General features: G+C 37.6%; 1 protein-coding gene across 16 annotated transcripts in view; it reads right to left on the reverse strand.

The window, feature by feature from the left end:
* Nucleotides 1–20,124, reverse strand: part of yuri (yuri gagarin) — a 282,272-nt gene that overhangs the window by 178,389 nt on the left and 83,759 nt on the right. For 14 of the 16 annotated variants that reach the window (XM_070106444.1, XM_070106439.1, XM_070106436.1 and 11 more), the window contains 2 exons: nucleotides 12,006–12,149; nucleotides 11,876–11,947 (listed from right to left, as the gene is read on the reverse strand). The exons of the other annotated variants lie outside the window; for them this stretch is intronic. In XM_070106444.1, the coding sequence (XP_069962545.1) occupies nucleotides 11,876–11,947; nucleotides 12,006–12,149 (216 nt within the window). The remainder of the gene's footprint in view (nucleotides 1–11,875; nucleotides 11,948–12,005; nucleotides 12,150–20,124) is intronic. 16 annotated transcript variants of the gene reach the window in all.

Genomic DNA, 20,124 nt, shown 5'->3' on the forward strand with positions numbered 1-20,124 from the left:
GATTAAATGATTTGGTAAATAAAGTAACACAAAATATTAAAAAATACATTTGTTACAACGCAAACAAAAAAAAAAATAAAAAATAAAATCATACATAAAATATTCTTTTAATAAGAACTTAAGTACATACGCATATTTATATATATTCAAGCAAAACCTCTTGTTCTTGTTAAAACACAAGCAAGCAGGATTGCGAACCGAACAAAAACGCATTGATCTCTCTAACGAGCTCTCAATTGCACACAAACAAAAATAAAATTTAAATGTATGCATATTAAAACATATACAATTATAGTTGTACATATTTTCAAAGTCCACATTGGCATACACCCCGCAATACCCCTTGTACAAACATACATAGTGTTTGAGTGAAGTGAACGTGTTTTTTAGCGCTCTAGGAATACTTGCTACATACCCCTAGTTTTGTATAGTGAAACCATTATAGTTCTTCTTAGTGACTCACCGGGAGACTGGACTTTCTAAGAGGATACGAAACCTAAAGAAATAGATAAGTACAAGTCAGATTAAATTAAAAATTTATTTTCACGTACCTGCCCCTTTTTCGCGGTAAATTTGTTTAAATATAAATTAAGTTACAATTTCCCCTAATAACAGCATATCAAAACGTGCACTCAATTTTAATCTGCCGTTTTGTTTTTAACAATCAGCTGTTTCTCCGTGTTTGTTTCTCCTTCTTTGCTATTCCTTTTTCGTTTGCTTTTGGTTACGGCATTGCCAACCATCAAAAAGACAAATAAGGTTTTTTAGGACGAAGGACTGAACATACCTATTGACAGGTGTCCCCAACGATTCTCTAGCAGAGGTATGGCCTCTGAAATTAGAGAGAGAATCCTTTTCGGAGGAACTCTAAAATTTTGAGAACGCCTCCAAAAGGAAACAAATGAGGAATCCACCGCTGCTGGACCAACAGAAATTTGTGGAAATGCCGCCCAAACGAGCGATGGTGGTAAAATCGGGCAAGAAAAGAGTAGCGAAACTACCTATATTTTCAGCCAACTGGGCATGAAAATCAAGGAGCTTGAAAGCATGATGTCTGGTCAGAGGCACATAAATCAAGCTATGCGCGACCTTGTAAGCGGTATATCATGCCTATATGACAAGACTGAAAAATCAGAGAATCCAGCGAAAAGAGTTATGGTAGGGAAAGCGTCGCAAGTCTCCCCTATTCATAAAGATAGAAACACGCCAAAAATACTACGTGAGATATCAGGCTATTTACCTCCAACAAAAAAGCCTAAAAACGCAGATAATAAAGCGCAGGCTTCATATAGTGAGGTTACAAAGGTGATGCAGACAGATAAGCCCGCAGGTGAGAAATGGGTGGATGTAGTTAAAAAAAGGAAGCCGATCGAAAATAGAATCAGATCGAAACCTGACGCTATTATGGCGATAGTGGCCTTGAAGAATTGGGCTCAAACGTAAGGTACATCAGGAAAACCCTCAAAGGAGATCTGCTTTTAGAATTAAAAAACCAAGCAGACAAAAGAGCCGACATGTTCGCCCTAGAAGGAGTTATTGGTGAGATGGCGGTAATACAGCCAAAAACACATCATGTTACCATTATGTGCAAGGACTTAGATGAGATAACCACTCCCGAAGAAATCTGCGACGCATTACAAAAGGAGTGTGGGATTCAAAATCTAAAGAGAGAAAATGTTAAAAGTATGCGAAAAACCAGAAGCGGCACACAAATAGCGCTTAAATGTCTGCGTGCCGAGGATGCCAAGACCGTACTTAAACAAGGCAAAGTAAAGATTGGGTGGTCTATTTGTCGCCTCCGGGAATATTCATCTATCGCTCGCTGCTTTAGGTGTTTCGAATTGGGGCATATGGCGCATAAATGTCGCAACCCCATTGACAGGTCTTCCCTCTGTACACGCTGCGGAACCTCAGGACACGTGGCAAAAGTATGCACTAATGCCCCGAGCTGTATGCTTTGTAAAGGGAAACACTCTGTCTTGAGTACGGCCTGTCCTAAGTACCTAGATATGAAAAAGTCAATGGAAAAATGAAGATCTTACAATTAAATCTTAACCATTGCGCTGCAGCACAAGACCTGCTAAAACAGACGGTGCTAGAAGAAAGTATAGATGTCGCCCTGCTAAGCGAGCAATATACTCAGCGTTCGGAAAGCACTTGGATTAAAGATATAAGTGACAAGGCAGCAATATGGTCTTGCAAAGGACAAGCCTTCACATCGTGCTGCAGAGATGCCCAAAACGGCTTCACATGGGCGAATATACATGGAATATATCTTGTAAGTTGCTATGCTCGCCCTAGTACGTCAATAAATGAGTTCGAACACTTTCTTCTGCAGCTGTCTCTAATGACAAGAAGCAAATCCCCCATAATAATTGCGGGAGATTTTAATGCCTGGTCTACTGCTTGGGATAGCAGAAGCACGAATCATCGTGGACGTCTTGTCCTAGAATTCTTGAGTCAAACGAGCCTTACAATAATAAACAGTGGCACGCAAAATACCTTTCAAAAGGGCAATAAAGGTTCCGTAATAGACCTAATGTTTGCTAACGACGCGCTTAGCAGGCACATTTAGTGGGAGGTGCCAGACATATACACAAATAGTGACCACATGGCCATAATTGCTAAAGTTTTGTTCTCCCGAGAAACGGAACCCCTCAGTAGAAATACCTCTCGCAAACGAAGTTGGAGACAAAAGGAGTTCGATACCGACGTTTTTGATATCGTCTGGAGTACGGCAAAGGCACCAGGCGGCGACGCCGCCCACTTGGTATCCGCTGTGCAGAAGGAACTAGTTGCAGCATGCGACGCAACTATGCGCAGGACGAGATACAATAACAAGCGAAAACCAGTGTACTGGTGGAACGAAGAAATCGCCACGCTGAGAAAGCTCTGTCACTCAGCTAGACGTCGCTTCCAGCGTAACCAAGGACGCGAGAATGGAAATCGCCTCAGAGAAGCATTTAAACGCCAAAAAAAGCTCTTGAAGTCAGCAATCACTCGTAGCAAAAGAGGTTGTTTCGAAAAACTTTGTGAAGAAGCAAACATGGGGAACCGCGTACAAAATATGTATGTCAAAATTTAAAAATATGCCGCAGCAACCTAAGAACGCATCATTTATGAGGAAAGTCGTCGACGCATTATTTCCAATACATGAGACCATGTCCTATGCTATGCGTAACGATGTTACAGAGCCCCCTCTATTAGTTACACAGGAAGAACTACTGGCCATTGCGAAAAAAATTAAAAACTCCAAAGCGCCTGGAATAGATGGTATACCAAATAGAGCCCTAAAAGAAGCCATGACTCTGAGACCCAGTTTGTTCGTTAAAATGTACAATTCGTGTATACTGGAAGGCGTGTTTCCCGACCCGTGAAAGGTGCAGCGTCTGGTTCTACTTCCAAAACCGAAAAAGCCACCTGAAGAACATTCATCATATCGACCTCTGTGCATGCTCGACACGATTGGTAAAGTGTACGAAAGCATAGTAAGAAACCGCTTGGAGTTAGCAATCCAAAAAGCCGGCGGATTATCAGAGAGACAATACGGCTTTATAAAAAAGAGGTCCACTATTGACGCACTAAGTGAAGTCGTTGATATTGCAAAATGTGCAATAAGTGGCAAAAGATGGAAAGGTGGCACCAAAGAATATTGCGCGCTAATTACCCTGGATGTGAAGAATGCATTCAATTCTGCGAAATGGGCAAATATCATCAAGGCCCTATACGAAATACACGCTCCCCAATACCTTATAAATATTATTATGAGTTATTTTGAGAACAGAAGGCTGCTTTTCGACACAGATGAGGGTACCAAGAGCTACTCTATCTTGAGTGGAGTACCACAAGGTTCGGTCTTAGGCCCCCTTCTTTGGAACCTGATGTACGACGGGGTGCTAAGGCTACATCAACAAAAATCCGTGAAACTAATCGCCTATGCGGATGACCTTATAGTGGTAGCAGTAGCGAAACATCTAGATGACCTCCGGGTCAAATGCAATGATTGCATAAATGGTATACGACGGTGGTTCGCAGCCATGAGTCTAGAGTTGGCTGAGCAGAAAACAGAGGTCTTGCTCATTAGCTCCAGGAAAATTGAAGAAAAACTATCGCTCACCATAGGAGAATGTCAGATAACTTCACAGCCACAGCTAAAGTATCTTGGCGTTATATTGGACTCAAGGCTAAAATTTAAAGAGCACTTGGAAAACACGACGAGTAAAGCAAATAAAATCTGTAATTCTTTATCTAGAATGATGGCAAATAGAGGCTGCGTGCGTTCCAGCCGACGATTTCTAATAGCTAAGACCACGAGATCCGTTATACTGTATGCGGCTCCAATATGGATCCAGGCGCTTGACACAAAATCATATGCTAAACCAATAATCACAGTGCATAGGCTCTCTGCAATACGCGTGATAAGTGCTTTCCGAACCGTATCAAGCGACGCTGCGGAAGTATTAGCCAGTATGGTGCCCATTGACATCCAGGGAAATGAATTCGCGCGCTTATACCAGCTATCGGAACCCTCTACAGCAACAAAAAGAGAGGAAAGAACCAAGAGCATTACGCTGTGGCAGCAACGGTGGCAAACCTCATCCAAAGGACGGTGGACTCACAGACTGATACCAGACATCAGACCGTGGATAGATAGACAGCATGGGGACCTGGATTTCCACCTGACCCAAATGCTAAGTGGACATGGGTGCTTTAGAAGCTACCTTTACAAATTTCGTCATGACTACAGTCCGTACTGTCCGACGTGTACAGAGTGTATTGAAGACTCTGAACAAGTTTTTTACCATTGCCCTCGGTTCTCAAGTATAAGAGAAAATCTGAAAACCACACTTGGCGGTAGTTTCTCGGTGGAAAATTTGACAGCATTTATGTGTGAGTCCTCTATTAAATGGAAAGCAGTCAGCGAAGCGTCAGCGTTGATAATGACAAGATTGAGACACTTACAACAGATTAGGAGTCAGTTAGTCCGTACCGTAAAGGAGACTTAAATGTCTTCTTCTCTCCCATGAAGTAATACTTTGTCCAGTGGTTCCGTGGGAGAGATTTGGGTTAGAGTCGGTTAGGTTTAGCGGATTAAAGTTCCGCACTTCGGCTTTCGATGCTTAACCCAACTATAAAAAAAAACCCTTGTACAAACAGGATTGCGTATATAAAAAACTAACAGCACATTGATCTCTTCAACGAGCTCCCAATTGCATTACAAAATAAACATACATACGCACAAACAATCCGTGCATACTTATGTACAAAGTGTATTGATCTCTTCAACGAGCTCTCAATTTCACGAGCATATAAATATATAATAACAAGTCCGTGTATTAGGGTATACCTAAATACATCAACATAAGGACATTAAAAGTATAGTTAAATTAAAAGTGCGATTCTTAACCACACAATTTTAAATCATCGGCTTACGCACTATACGAAAACTGTTTAGACCAGTACGAAGAAACAAAGGCTATGATTTCTGATCAATTAAAGCTAATAAAAGCTATTGCACCTACTCCACATCCGAGAGTAGAGCTGCAAAATCAAGACGCAAGTTCAGGCATCCATCTCGAGGTGCCCGCATGTGACACAGAAATATTTTATGGAGGTTATGAAGAATGGCCGTCCTTCCGGGACATGCTCACTGCCGTATACATCAACCATCCCAAATTATCAAAAGCGCAAAAATTGTATCACCTCCGATACAAACCTAAAGGTCAAGCAGGCGCAATAATAAAACAGTTTGCACTAAATGACGACAATTTTAATTTGGCTTGGGAAGCTCTAACATCTAGATATGAAAATGAAAGAATATTGGTCGATAAACAAGTAACGACACTAATAAACTTGCCTAAAATTCGAAAAGAAACAAGTGAAGAATTTGTTAGACTACAATCCACTGTTTCTAATTGTTTGTCGGTTCTATCGACACAAAACATTCCCACAGACAGCTGGGACCCTATTCTGGTAAATATATGCACCGCAGCATTAGCAGAAAATTCGTTACTTTTGTGGGAGCAATCGCTCTTCTCTCGGAAAAATTGCCCAACGTGGCAGCAAATGAAAGAATTTCTAACTACCCAATATGAAATAGCAGAAAGGGTAGCCAAAAAACTAGTTAGAACTAAAAACGTTCCAAACGACCTCAATAGAAGCTTCAATAGACCCCAAGCCAGTAGCAACAACAATTTAAACAGAAGCTTTTACAAAACGAAATCGTTCACATCCGAACAGAATAAACATACGTCATGCGAACTATGCACAAGAGGGCATAAACTACAATCTTGCGAGAAGTTTAAAAATTTAAAAGTTAACGAACGAAATAATTTGGCCAGATCAAAAAGACTTTGTACAAATTGCTTGTCACATGCGCATAAGTATAAAAATTGCAAAAGCAAATTCAATTGCTTATATTGTCACAAAAGATCACTCAATGCTTCATTACAGCAAATTTCCCATATCACCCCAAAGAAGCGCTTATACAAAAAGAACCACAGGTTTGGTTGTAACAACAACTCCTAAAAACCAAAATCCCGAAAATTGCCAAAAGACACCATGTTGCTCAAAGGCACAAAAAACTCAAACGCTACACAGCGAAATACAAAATAGGGTATTACTACCCGCAGCAGTCATCTCCATCGAACACCGAGGATAACTGATTAAACTTAGGGCCTTAATAGACCAAGGATCACAACGATCATTTATAGCGTCTAGGACACAAAATAGGCTACAACTGCCAACAAAACAAGCCAACTTTGAAATTAAAGGAATGGGCGGAATATAATCTGCCCCATTACCTTAACCTTCTGCCCCATTACCTTAATTTCCCCCAAGCGGATAGCACATACAAGCAGAAGCTATAGTCTTACCGCAACTTACAAACAAGCTTCCAAGTTATCACATAAATAGCAAGCATTGGCAAAAGGTTTCACACCTAAAGCTAGCAGATCCCAACTGCAACGCCCCCGCTCAAAAAGATATTCTAATATGTAGCGATCTCATACCACAGATAATACTCGAAGGTAGTGAGAAAATTTCAAATACACTATTGGCACAACACACTACATTTGGTTGGATTCTAAGTGGACTAGTTCCAGACCCAGTTTCCACATCAAGAACTCAAGTTGACGAGAATTCAAAGAATACCTTAATTCACAATCAAGGAAATTTCGGGAGTTAGAAAAATGCCACCTCATATCAATTACAACCCCAGAAGATCAGTATTGTGAAGACTTCTACAAAGCCACAACTACTCGATCAAATAATGGCCGGTACGTCATACTACTACCACCAAGTTCACAATGTTCCAACACTGCACGAATTGGCAGAAAAGGCAAAGTCAGAGTCCCTTCTGACAAGATCAGTTTTAAAAACACAAATATGTAACTTTTCGACTCCGCAGGATGGCCCTCCCCCTATTGGTGGTTTATGGGAAATACTTGTAATACTTGTACAAATCTACTTAAAAAGTAGCCGTAAATCACAAATCTTACGCTCGCTATCCCTCTTCAAAGGTTTCAATGGAGCACCCATTCTGGCCATATCTGAGCTAGGCGTGGAGTCGCCATCCTATAAGCCGATAATAAAGTAATAATAGATAACCGGCAATAAAATGAATAAACAAAATTATACCGTCTAATAATACGTCGTCACTCTAATAAATGCAAAACAACGTTGCTTGGTTAACGCACTAACTTCCATATCAAAACACATAAACCCATTTCAAAATCAAAATTCCATCCTACATGTACAGGTAAATATGGATCTACCACTACTGCATTATCATGCATACCGCGCGCTCTGCTACTCCAACAGCAATATGCCGAGATACCTGGAACATTTACTGCAAATATGTGCAACACTAGGCAAAATATTCGCCTAGGGGGCCCAGGATGTTTAAATGAGCTAAGCCTCAGTAAATAGCCACACCACTCTACTCGGTAAAACTGGCGCACCCTAATAATGCCCACCACATTCTCACCAATACACCACACCAGATGACACCACATAGGACAGTATAACACACCACAACACCGCGCGTGTACATCACCAGCTAACAAAAGGAATGATCAGCGCAGTTTTTTCTCCTCATTCGAAGTACTAGCGATCCTGCGCGCAACTTAATTTTTTAATTCTACACTGCGCAGCGTCAACACCTAAAATTCGATACGACAGCTCCTGCGCGTAATACTTCGATACGTTACCGATCCTATATTATAAATTGTTCAATATATAAACATGTATATTAAGGAATTTTATTGTGTACAATTTGAATAATAAACTAAATGGTTCAACTAAATACAAATAATATTTTAATTCTTTAATTGTTTGGTTGCTGTTAACGTGGGATGTGCATCTTAATATATCGGGTGCAAGTTTTTATTCAGTAACAAATGAAAACGATATTTTAACAAGTAAGGAAGGGCTAAGTTCGGATGTAACCGAACATTTTATACTCTCGCAAAGTCAAATGGTATACTCGTTTGAGATTTCTTTGTGTATTGACTGATATTTTCGGTAGAAGGTCAACTATAGGCACTGGGGTCCACATATTTAGTACTTAGGGGTTTGAACAGTTTTGGTTCGATTTAGACAATTTTTGGCCGCAAGGTGGCATACTTTAATTGCATTATTCACGCAAAGTTTTACCCCGATATAATCATTGTTACCTGATTTGCATAGTGGAAAGTGAAAGAATCAGATGGAATTGAAAATGGTGTTACATGGGAAGTAAGCGTGGTTGTAGTCCGATTTCGCCCATTTTCACACTATGACATAGAAACATGAAAAGAACGTTATGCGCCGAATTTGGTTGAAATCGGTTGAGCAGATCTCAAGATATGGGTTTTCACCTAAAAGTGGGCTGTGCCACGCCCACTGTCTAATTTTGAACGCGGTTCCTATAAAGTCATCTTATACCATCTTAGAGATAAAATTTAATGTCTCTGGCGTGTTTAGTGCTTGATTTATCGCGCTTTTAGTAGTTTTTAACAGTACCGTTATATGGGGAGTGGGCGGAGTTGCCACCCGATTTCAACTATTTTCACACCGTCAATAGAAATGCTAAAAATATTTGCTTCCAGTGAATTTTGTTATTATAGCATTAGCGGTTTAGGAGATATGCACATTAAACCTATTAGAGGCGGGACCACGCCCACTTTTTAAAAAAAAATTTTAACTGCAGATGCCCCTCCCTAATGTGATCCTGTGTACCAAATAACAGTCTCGTATCTTATTGCGGAGCTTAGTTATGGCAAGTTATTTGTTTTTGATTATTGGCGTTTTGTGGGCGTGGCAGTCATCCGATTACGCCCATCTGCAATACCAACCGTCTCACGGTACCATGAAACATGTCTACCAAGTTTCATAAAGATATCTCAATTTTTACTCAAGTTAGAGCTTGCACGGACGGACGGACAGACGGACAGACAGTCACCCGGATTTCAACTCGTCTCTTCATCCTGATCATTTATATATATATAACCCTATATCTAACTCGATTAATTTTAGGTGATACAAACAACCGTTAGGTGAACAAAACTATTATACTCTGTAGCAACAGGTTGCGAGAGTATAAAAATATTATCATGCATCTACCTGAAAAAGGATTAGTCGTAATTTACTGCCCAGATGACAAATTATTTCTACAATTTCAAGAGTTATATATACAAATTTTCGCAAATAATGCAAACCTAAAAATAATGAAAGCAAACATAATTTTAAAAGATATAACAGACAAAGGAGAAATTTTAACATTGATAGAAGAGAAACACTTTGAAAATAATCACAGGGGAATAAATGAAATATCAGAAGAAATAAAGAAAACACACTATTACCCCAAATTACAATAAGAAATACAGAAATACATCAATAATTGTGAAATATGTAATAAAGCGAAGTTCGATAGAAACCCTATCAAACATAATTTAAATATTACGGAAACTCCTAAAAAACATAACGAAATTGTTCATTTTGATATTTGGTACCCACAAAAAGGCGTAATGTACCTTACAAGTATCGATAAACTAACAAAATATGCAACAGCTAAATCATTAAAGGATAGAACTTGGATATCAATTGTAAATTCAATATTTAGCCAAACCGGAAACAGACAACGAATTAGATACAGTACCAATAAAACATTTCTTAAAGGACAATAAAATAAACAAACACCTAACGACCACTTATAATAAAACAGGAAAAGCAGATGTTGAAAGATTGCACTCCACTTTGAATGAACACTTAAGACTTTTTAATGCTGATGCAAACAACAATGACAATTTGAAAGAAAAAGTATTCAAAGCAATAACTGCCTATAATAATACTATACATTCTACGATAAAAAAGAGACCAATTGATTTCATAAATAACCTACTTTCCGAACAAGAACTTATGAGACTCGCGGAAAAACCTACAAAAGCAGAAAGAAAATGTAATAAATACTATTAATAAAAAAGAGAATTGAATAAACACACAAGATTTCCAGAATAAATATATAAAGAATCATAAAGTTAGCAAAGCACAACCAAGATACAAGAGAATAGACAATTTTAAAGAATAGGGAAACTAAAGCATACAAGACTCAAGTCAAACGAAAATTTAAATTTCAGGATCATAATGGCGAAAACTCCTATACCTAATAGGTAATATTTTGAAATGATAGGAGAACAGAAATATGCAATTACAATAGGAAATAAAATATATAAATATACAAAAGGGACACATTTCAAAAATCTGAAATAAATTAACATTTGTCCGTCCAACCAATGTAAATTTGAATATAATAACGAAACAATAATCGATGATATCGAAGATGATACAATCCTAATAAAAAATGCATATAAAATAGAAATTAAACAAAACTGCGACAAAAGAGAAATTATACTTGAAGGAAATGCACTAATAAATTTTTATAATTGTAAAATTGAGATACGAAACAAAACAATAAAATTATAGTAGAGGAAAAATATATTTACCCTGAAAAAGAAACCGATGGATAACAGTTTGAAAAAGTAATAACTTTCTCAGAAATAATAATAAATCAAGAGAAAAATATAAACAAACTGGAAGAATTAACACTACATAGAAATATAAGTTATAGCATAAGCGCACTAACAATACTATTAATAGCAATAGGAATGTTGATAAAAGGTATAATATATAATAAAAATAAGAAAAATTAAAATACAAATGTAAACGTAGAATTGCTAATTCAATCTCCTTCAAATAAAAAAAGACACGCAGAAAAGAAACAATATAATACGCCCATTGTTAAATTCAGAACAAAATAAAACAGAAACAACAATGTAAGCACACATAAATGCAAATGTAATCATAAATAGTAATAGTAAGAAAAACTTTCAAACACTCCTGAATGACCCACAAAACAAAACAAAAAAAAAAAAACATCATAATTCAAACGAGACCATTGAATCTAGGGGTGGAAAAGTCAAATATTGGCATACACGCCCAACACCAACTAAACATATGTACAAGTGCCTGCGTGCAAATGTTCAGTTCTATTAGTTTTAAGATGTAATCTGATACCTAGAGATAAACCAACATATTTACAAGTGCCTACGTGCACATGTTCAGTTTTATCAGTTATAGGATGCAAGTAATTTGATAGGATGCCTAGGGATAAGTAAACATACATACTTATAAGTGCCTGCGTGCACATCAAATTAGAATATAAGAAATTCCAAACGAAAAATAAAAGGCAGTCTAAATAAAGATCTGATTCTTTTATTTAGTGATATCTTCTTTTATTTAGTCCAATATCAGTCATCCAGGATCGATACAAGAGTATCATCCTAACTGATAACAAAACTATATGCACCGACTTTAGTGCCAGCAAATTAAGACTTACCAATGTGGTGCTGCTGTCTAATTGTTTGAGTTCATGCTGATTGCAAATTTGAGATTTCTGCAGTTTGGCTAGCTGTTGCATATAATAATACAGCTTTACTAAGCACTAACTAAATAAGGAAACTACTCACCTGTTCGTGTTTTATTGATAAACTATTCATAAGTTTACGTTCCTTTTCCTCGAAATCGTATTTCATTTTAATGATGGCTTGACAGAAAGGGTTAGACTCAGAATTTCTATTATAAATATCATCATAGACAAATTCCTGGTTCGACTACAAGCAAAGTATTAGAAGACTTCATTTAACTTTAAAATTATTTTCAATAAATCTATTACTATTTTAAGATTTATGTTAAAATTGTCAGTGTATAAAAGAAAGGATCAGTAAAAGTAAAGATAAAAATAAAATTACCTCCACGGAAGTTTTTTAACAATCTTGGCTTAGATTTCAAAGGCACCATTGTAATATTAATTTTGGATATCACTATATTTTAGGATTATGGGGTTAGACCAAAGGCTAGACCTATTTCGTTCATATTCAGCACTAAACCACATTATATTTAGGAATACATGCCTATTTTCTTGCCGTAAAACATCTCACATTTTGACCAACATAAACGGTTTTAAGTTAGCTAAAAATTTGGATATCGCTACATCGGACTTAAAGTAATCTGGAAAGTCAGAAATCACTATATAGGATAGAGGAAGGTCTGGACATATGTTATTAACTTTTAGCATTACACAAGTTGAGAACATGTTTCCGAGCAATTTTATTAAGATAACTCACACATTGACCGATATATTCGGTATAAAATCTGCTAGAATTACGAAAACCATTATAAGTAGTTTATTGTAGCTGGATTCCACGAATTACCCTAACATCAAAAAAATGATAAACAAGTAAGGAAGCGCTAAGCTCGGATGTAACCGAACATTTTATACTCTTTCAACTCTAGCAAAAATGTATTTTACAACATGTTGCGAAAGAATCAAACATCCATTATTCGGTGAAATCGTGCATAAATTGCAATAATATTTGGTGAATATACACTTATATTGAAGGTCAACATGCCACATACTAATAAAATACTCCCTTAGTTTCATTAAGGTACCTCACATACAATCACCTATCGTATGGAATAAAGTTTGCTGGATGTTCGTGAATCCTGATATTAGTTATATGGGGGCTAGGTAAAGTTTTGACCCAATTTTATCCATTTTAGGCACAAAGATACACTGTTATGAGTAAAATACGCTCTTTAATTTTCATTGAGATAACTCACATATTGACCGAGGTATATGGGTTTCGATTTGGGCAATTTTTGGTCATAAGGTTATGTTGTCCGGATGGATGAGAACACTCCAGCACTGAAAGTATTTGATTCAGTACCCGCCAGTGGAAGCAGAGTAAAAGGAAGACCTACACTTCGTTGGAGAGATCAGGTAGAGAAGGACCTGGCTGCACTTGGTATCTCGATTTGACGCCAAATAGAAACAAGTAAGGAAGGGTTAAGTTCGGATGTAACCGAACATTTTATACTCTCGCAAAGTCAAATGGTATACTCGTTTGCGATTTCTTTGTGGATTGACTGATATTTTCGGTAGAAGGTCAACTATAGGCACTGAGATCCACATATTTAGTACTTAGGGGCTTGAATAGTTTTGGTTCGGTTTAGACAATTTTTGGTCACAAGGTGGCATACTATAAACGTATTATTCACGCAAAGTTTTACCCCGATATAATCATTGTTACTTGATATGCAAAGTGGAAAGTGAAAGAATCAGATGGAATTAAAAATGGTGTTATATGGGAAATAGGCGTGGTTGTAGTCCAATTTCGCCCATTTTCGCACTATGACATTGAAATATAATAAGAACGTTATACACCGAATCTGGTTGAAATCGGTTCAGCAGATCCCAAGATATAAGTTTTCACCTAAAAGTGGGCGGTGTCACGCCCACTATCTAATATTGAACGCGTTTCCTATAAAGTCATCTCATACCATCCCAGAGATAAAATTTAATGTCTCTGCCGTGTTTCGTGCTTGATTTATCGCGCTTTTAGTAGTTTTTAACAGTACCGTTACATGGGGAGTGGGCGGGGTTGTCACTCGATTTCACCCATTTTCACACCGTAGGTAGAGGTGCTAAAAACATTTGCTTCCAGTGAATTTTGTTATTATAGCTTTAGCAGTTTAGGAGATATGCACATTAAACCTATTAGGGGCGGGACCACGCCCACTTAAAAATTTTAACTGCAGACGCCCCTCCTTAATGTGATCCTGTGTACCAAATAATAGTCTTGAATCTTATTGCGGAGCTTAGTTATGGCAATTTATTTGTTTTTGATTAATGGCGTTTTGTGGGCGTGGCAGTGATCCGATTACGCCCATCTGCAATATCAACCGTCTCCCGGTACCAAGAAACATGCCTACAAAGTTTCATAAAGATATCTCAATTTTTACTCAAGTTAGAGCTTGCACGGACGTCCGTCGGACGGAGAGACAGTCACCCAACTCGTCTCTTCATCCTGATCATTTATATATATATAACCCTATATCTAACACGATTAGTTTTATGTGATACAAACAACCGTTAGGTGAACAAAACTATTATACTCTGTAGCAATAGGTTGCCAGAGTATTAAAAGGGAAACGACTGGCGTGCTGTTGTTGACTCGGCTATAACCGCGTAAGCGCTGTCTACGCCAGAAAAAAAGAAGAAAGTGGCATATTTTAAAGGCAATATTCGTGTAAAATTTTATCCCGATAAATTCATTGGTGCTTGATTTGCATACTGAAAAGTGAAAGAATCAGATGAAATTAAAAATTGTATTATATGGAAAGTAGACGTGGTTGTAATCCGATTTCACCTATTTTCATACTGTAAAATAGGAATATCAGAAAAATGTTATATACCGAATTTGAAATCAGTCCAGCAGGTCCCGAGATATATGATTTCACCTAATAGTGGGCGGTGCCACGCCCATCGTTCAATTTTGGCTACGGCTACTATAAAGTCCTCGTATACCATCTTGAAGGTAAAATTTAATGTTTCCGGCGTATTTAGTCATTGATTTATCACGCTTTAAGTAGCTTTTAACAGTACCGTCATTTGGGAAGTGGGGGGGATTTCATCCATTTTTAAAGTGTCGGTAGCGCTGCTTAAGGGTTCTGCCCCGCGCAAGTTTAGTTATTTTAGCTTGAATGGTTTGGAGATATGAACATTAAATCTTTGAGGGCGGGGTCACGCACATTTTTTCAAAATTTAGAGTTCACGGATGACTTTTGCTTCTGCGATTATCTGAGCCAAATTACAGTTCTTAGTTATGACACTTTATAGCAGACTTTTTCAACCTTTTTTTTCACCGGCACACTTTTAGTTTCAGTAAACTTTCACGGCACACCAATAAAAAATTCGGTAGGCATAGGTATAAGGCCTCTAGCCTTGATTCATGTTATGCTACCGAATTAGATTAAGCCTGTCAAGGTAATGTACTGAGATAAATAAATAAAATGTTTTCGAGAAAATAAAGTTTTAATAATATTATTATTAATTACATTAATAAGTTTTAAATAACATGATATAATCAATTAATGCGATATTTGAGCCTGGCGTGTGGAGCAAAGGCTTTTTATTCTTGGGCGAATTGCCGACAAACATACTCGAAGCTCTTCTTCAACAGATAGCAGACGTTCGCGATTTTTACTTTTTATGTTTGTCAATGCTGAAAACTCTTGTTCGCATAGGTAAGATGTCGAAAACGGCAAAGGGGCAATGAGAGCTTTTTTACTTAATTCTGGATATTCTGCTGAAACGTGTAACCAGAACTTATTTACATTCAACTCCTGTAATTTTAATAGCAAAGTGCGGTCATTTTTTAACTCACAAAACTGTTCTTTTTCTTCCAATTCAAAACCAACCAAGCTACTGAGTGAAACATTGAACCCAATCAAAATTTTCAACCTCTATGTTGGGAAATTATTTGCTTATATTTTTTTCTAACAATTCTAATGAATCCCTTATCAATGATCTCATTCTAGAATCCACATTTCTTGACGCTGTATGCGGGAACATGGACAGAGTGCCCTGACAAATATTATTTTTCCATAGCGTTAATTTTTCTGCGAAACCTTTTATTTTATCAGATGACGTCAGAATATTCTCATTTCGTCCCTGCATACCTGCATTTAATTTAAGATGTTCGAATAAATATGCCAAGTACGCCAATTTTGTGCACCATGTATCGTCGCTGAATAAATTAACAAACTCTGATGACTCCAATGTGAGGAATATTAATAACTCTTCCTTAAGTTCATACACGCGGGACAAAATACGTCCTCTTGAGAGCCATCTTACCTCGGTGTGAAGAAGCAACGTGTAGTGGGCTGCATCCATGTCTTGGCAAATTTGTTTAAATAATCTAGATTTCAACGGACGACTCTTAATGAAATTTATAACTCTTACTACATCTTCCAAAACAGTTTTGAAATCATTCGGTAGTTTTTGATACCAATGCTTCCCTATGAATAAAGCAGTGGGTCAGTACAATATTTGGATTTCTTTCTTGCACCAAAGTAACAAACCCTTTTACAGAACCAGTCATTGAAGGTGCTCCGTCGGTACATATTCCAATACAATCGGTCCATGATAAATCAGAGGATTTCAAATATGCATCCAAAACATTAAATATGTCTTCGCTTCTTGTTGTTTCGTGCAGTTCTTTGCAACAAAAAAAGTTTTCAATAAAGTCCTCTTCAACGACCGTACGTATAAATGCCAGCAGCTGGGCCTTCCCACTTATGTCAGTTGATTCATCAACTTGTAAGGCGAATGTACGAACAATTCGTAGTTTTTCTATTACTTGTGCTTCAATATCTTCTGACATGTGTTCTATGCGTCTGCTGATGGTGTTATCTGACAGAGGAATTTTCAACACCTCCTTTTCAGCTTCAACCCCAAATAAAGTCTACACAATTTGACGACAAGCTGGCAAAACTAAATTGTCTGCTATAGTATGTGGTTTAATTTTTTTTGCTATAAGCTCCGCCACGTGATAGCTTGCCTCTTGACACTTGTCAGATATAGTCATTGTCTTGGTAAGACTTGTACATTGCTGGGCTTGAGATTTCAGCAAACGTTGAAAGTACTGTAAGTCCTTGTCCAAGAGATGAGAATGTTTTGGAGAGAGGTGTCTCTTTAATTTGCTAGGGACCATTGCTTCATTCGATAATTTTTGGCCACAAACAAGACAAGAAGGGTTTGATTCGTCTTTGTCTCCTGTGCAAGTAAACCCCAACTTGAAATAGTCTTCATGGTATTGCCGTTTAGTATTCATAACATTTTGTTTTTTAACGACGGGTTGACTCGATGACGGTTGATCATCAGTTGACGTATGGGTTACGAATTTATCCATGTTGAAGGTCTCGTTAGAACCCAAATATACACACACTAAACACAGCGAGTTTGATATAATGCAGCGAGACCAACAAAGAACAAGTGACACGAGTACAAGACTGCGCGAAAGCACGACAACTGGACGAATGAATGAAACAAAACAAGGACAAGCAACGGCCGGCCGGCGGACGCCGCTTCACCCGCCCGCGCCCTCCCGCGCCCTTCCGTATCCTTCGCTCTGTTACTCAAGCTCTACGCGTCTTATGTTTTTCGAAATATTTTTTTATGACTGCAATTAAGCATCGTCGCGGCACACCGGTTGAAAAAGCCTGATTTATGGGTTTTCGTTTAATGGCGTGTTGTAGACGTGACAGTCGGCCGATTACGCATATCTACGAACTCGTTCATACTTTTTTGCCAAAGAACACGTGTACGAAGTTTTATTACGATATCTCAATTTTTACTCAAGTTAGAGCTTACATAGACACGCTATGTAGTGAGCGTTAAGGTAACATACAAATGTGTTGGTAGGGAACATTTGTTGTGAACGAGCCTTAATTTTTTCTGTTTGGTAGACATCTGTCCAACATATATATATGATAACCTTACAGCCATTGAACAAACAACATCATATTTATTTATTGTGTTGAAAATGTCAAATTTTGTACCGAAAAGTGATGTTTTGCGGAAAGCATTAATTTTTTGTTTTGCATTTAAAGAAAAATGCTGCGGAGTAACATCAAATGCTTGTAATGCAACATGCAAAAGATGTTTTCAACGCTTCAGAGATAATGATTTTGATGTGAGAAGTGAAGAACGTCGAAGATCACCCAAAAAGTTTGAAGACGCCGAACTGCACGCAATATTAGATGAAGATGATACTTTGGCTCCAAAGCAAGTGGCAGCCTTGTTAAATGTTGCACAACACACTATTCTGGACCGTTTGAAAGGTATGCGAAAGGTCCAAAAGTGTGGAAAATGGGTGTCACATGAATCTAGCATTAATTAATGAAAGACAAATAAAAAACCGAAAAAACACGTGTGAAATTTGGCTTCAAAGACACGACAAAAAATCAGTTTTGCATCGAATTGTCACTGGCGATAAAAAATGGATTTCTTTAAAGAATCTTAACGCAGAAAATCATGAGTTAATCATGGTAAACCCAGATCGATTCGGTAAGAAGGCAATGCTCTCTGTTGGTGGGATCAGAAGGGAGTGGTATATTATGAGCTTCTAAAAATTGGTGAAACTATTAGTACTAATCGCTACAGACAACAAATGATCAATTTGAGCCATGCATTGATCGAAAAACGACCAGAATGGGCCAAGAGACACGGCAAAGTAATTTAGTTACACGACAATACACCTACACATAAAGCAAAATTGGTTTAGGATACAATCAAAGTACTTGGCTGGGAGCTGCTATACCACCCGCCTTATTCACCAGACTTGGCCCTTTCCGTGTTCCTGCGTGTTGGTAATTGTTTTCATCGATGGAACACGCGTTTTATGAGCAACTTTTCGATTCCTACGCGGAAGTCGAAAATTGGGTGTCTGATTGGTTTGATTCAAAAGACGAACATTTCTATTGGTATGGTATCCACAAATTGCCAGAAAGGTGGTAAAAATGTGTAAAAAGCAATGGTCAATATTTTGAATAATTTTTTTTTACTTTCCCATTCAAAATTTGTGTTTTATTTTCACAAAAAGTTCATACCGGTCCAACCCTTTATCTATTTCGATTAGTTTAGGTGATACAAGCAACCCTTAGGTGAACAAAACTATTATACTCTGTAGCAACATGTTGTAAGAATATAAAAATTAGTGCGATAAGTATACCATATTTGCAACGATTGTTATGGAAAATAGCTGAACACAGAAGAATATATTGGTTGTGGTTAATTTGAATTTAGCAAATGGCCTCTACCAGTTTCTCTAGCTTCAGAAATGTTGTGGACACCTTTTTTCAAAATGGAAGCCTTCCAATCGTTCTAAACCTAATGATAAATTAGCTGAAGAAAACTTCTTTAGAATAGCAAAGCTACTGTTTTTTTACCTTTTTCCAGCCAGAAATGTAGTGGTGGGTTATGTAAAAGGTTTTTCTTTAGACATGTGATTTTCAATGAGGCTATACTTTTTTCGGAATTGATCTGTTACTTGATTTATACTCATTTTGGTTTATCATTTTATAATGAACAGAGTTGCTCAGGAAAAACGTTTGCAAATTGTGTACATTTATTATCAAAATAATGGTTGGGTTAGGGCGAAGCATCGCGTGCTGCGTCTAATATTCGGTCGACATAATTGCCCATCAGAGTCGGTAATTTGAAGAACCATGGATCGGTTTTGCACCACATTTATCCTAGTGGAGAATACGCATCCTCAAAGACGCCGTACAGTACACACCAGAAAGCTGCAATGAGTACGATTAAGTCAGATCAAACACTCGTGCCAAAAACACAATCAAAACAATTCAGCTGATCATACACAACATTGTTGATCGACTCACGTACTGACCAGCGTCAACTGATTTGACCGAACACGAACAATCTATTCTTCGGCAATCACGATCGAGTAAGCTGTATGGCCGACTTCGGTTCAAACCAAATCATATCAGCACATTGCCAGGGCTAAAGACATTCCCAACTCATCTCTCACTGGAAATGAGAGCACAATTGCTAAACGTCAAAATCTCCTGAACTCACGCAACTGTCAAAGTCAAAACCGCTACTTTTTAGGCGCTCATACACTGGAAAGAGTTGGGCATCCCACTATCATTGATATTTTAGAAGGCGAAAGAACTTAACATATATTTATACAAAATCTATTTTTTTTAATAACTCAAACCTAC

Source organism: Bactrocera oleae, chromosome 3 (genome assembly GCF_042242935.1).
Source record: "Bactrocera oleae isolate idBacOlea1 chromosome 3, idBacOlea1, whole genome shotgun sequence".
In the NCBI taxonomy this organism is placed as follows: domain Eukaryota; kingdom Metazoa; phylum Arthropoda; class Insecta; order Diptera; family Tephritidae; genus Bactrocera; species Bactrocera oleae.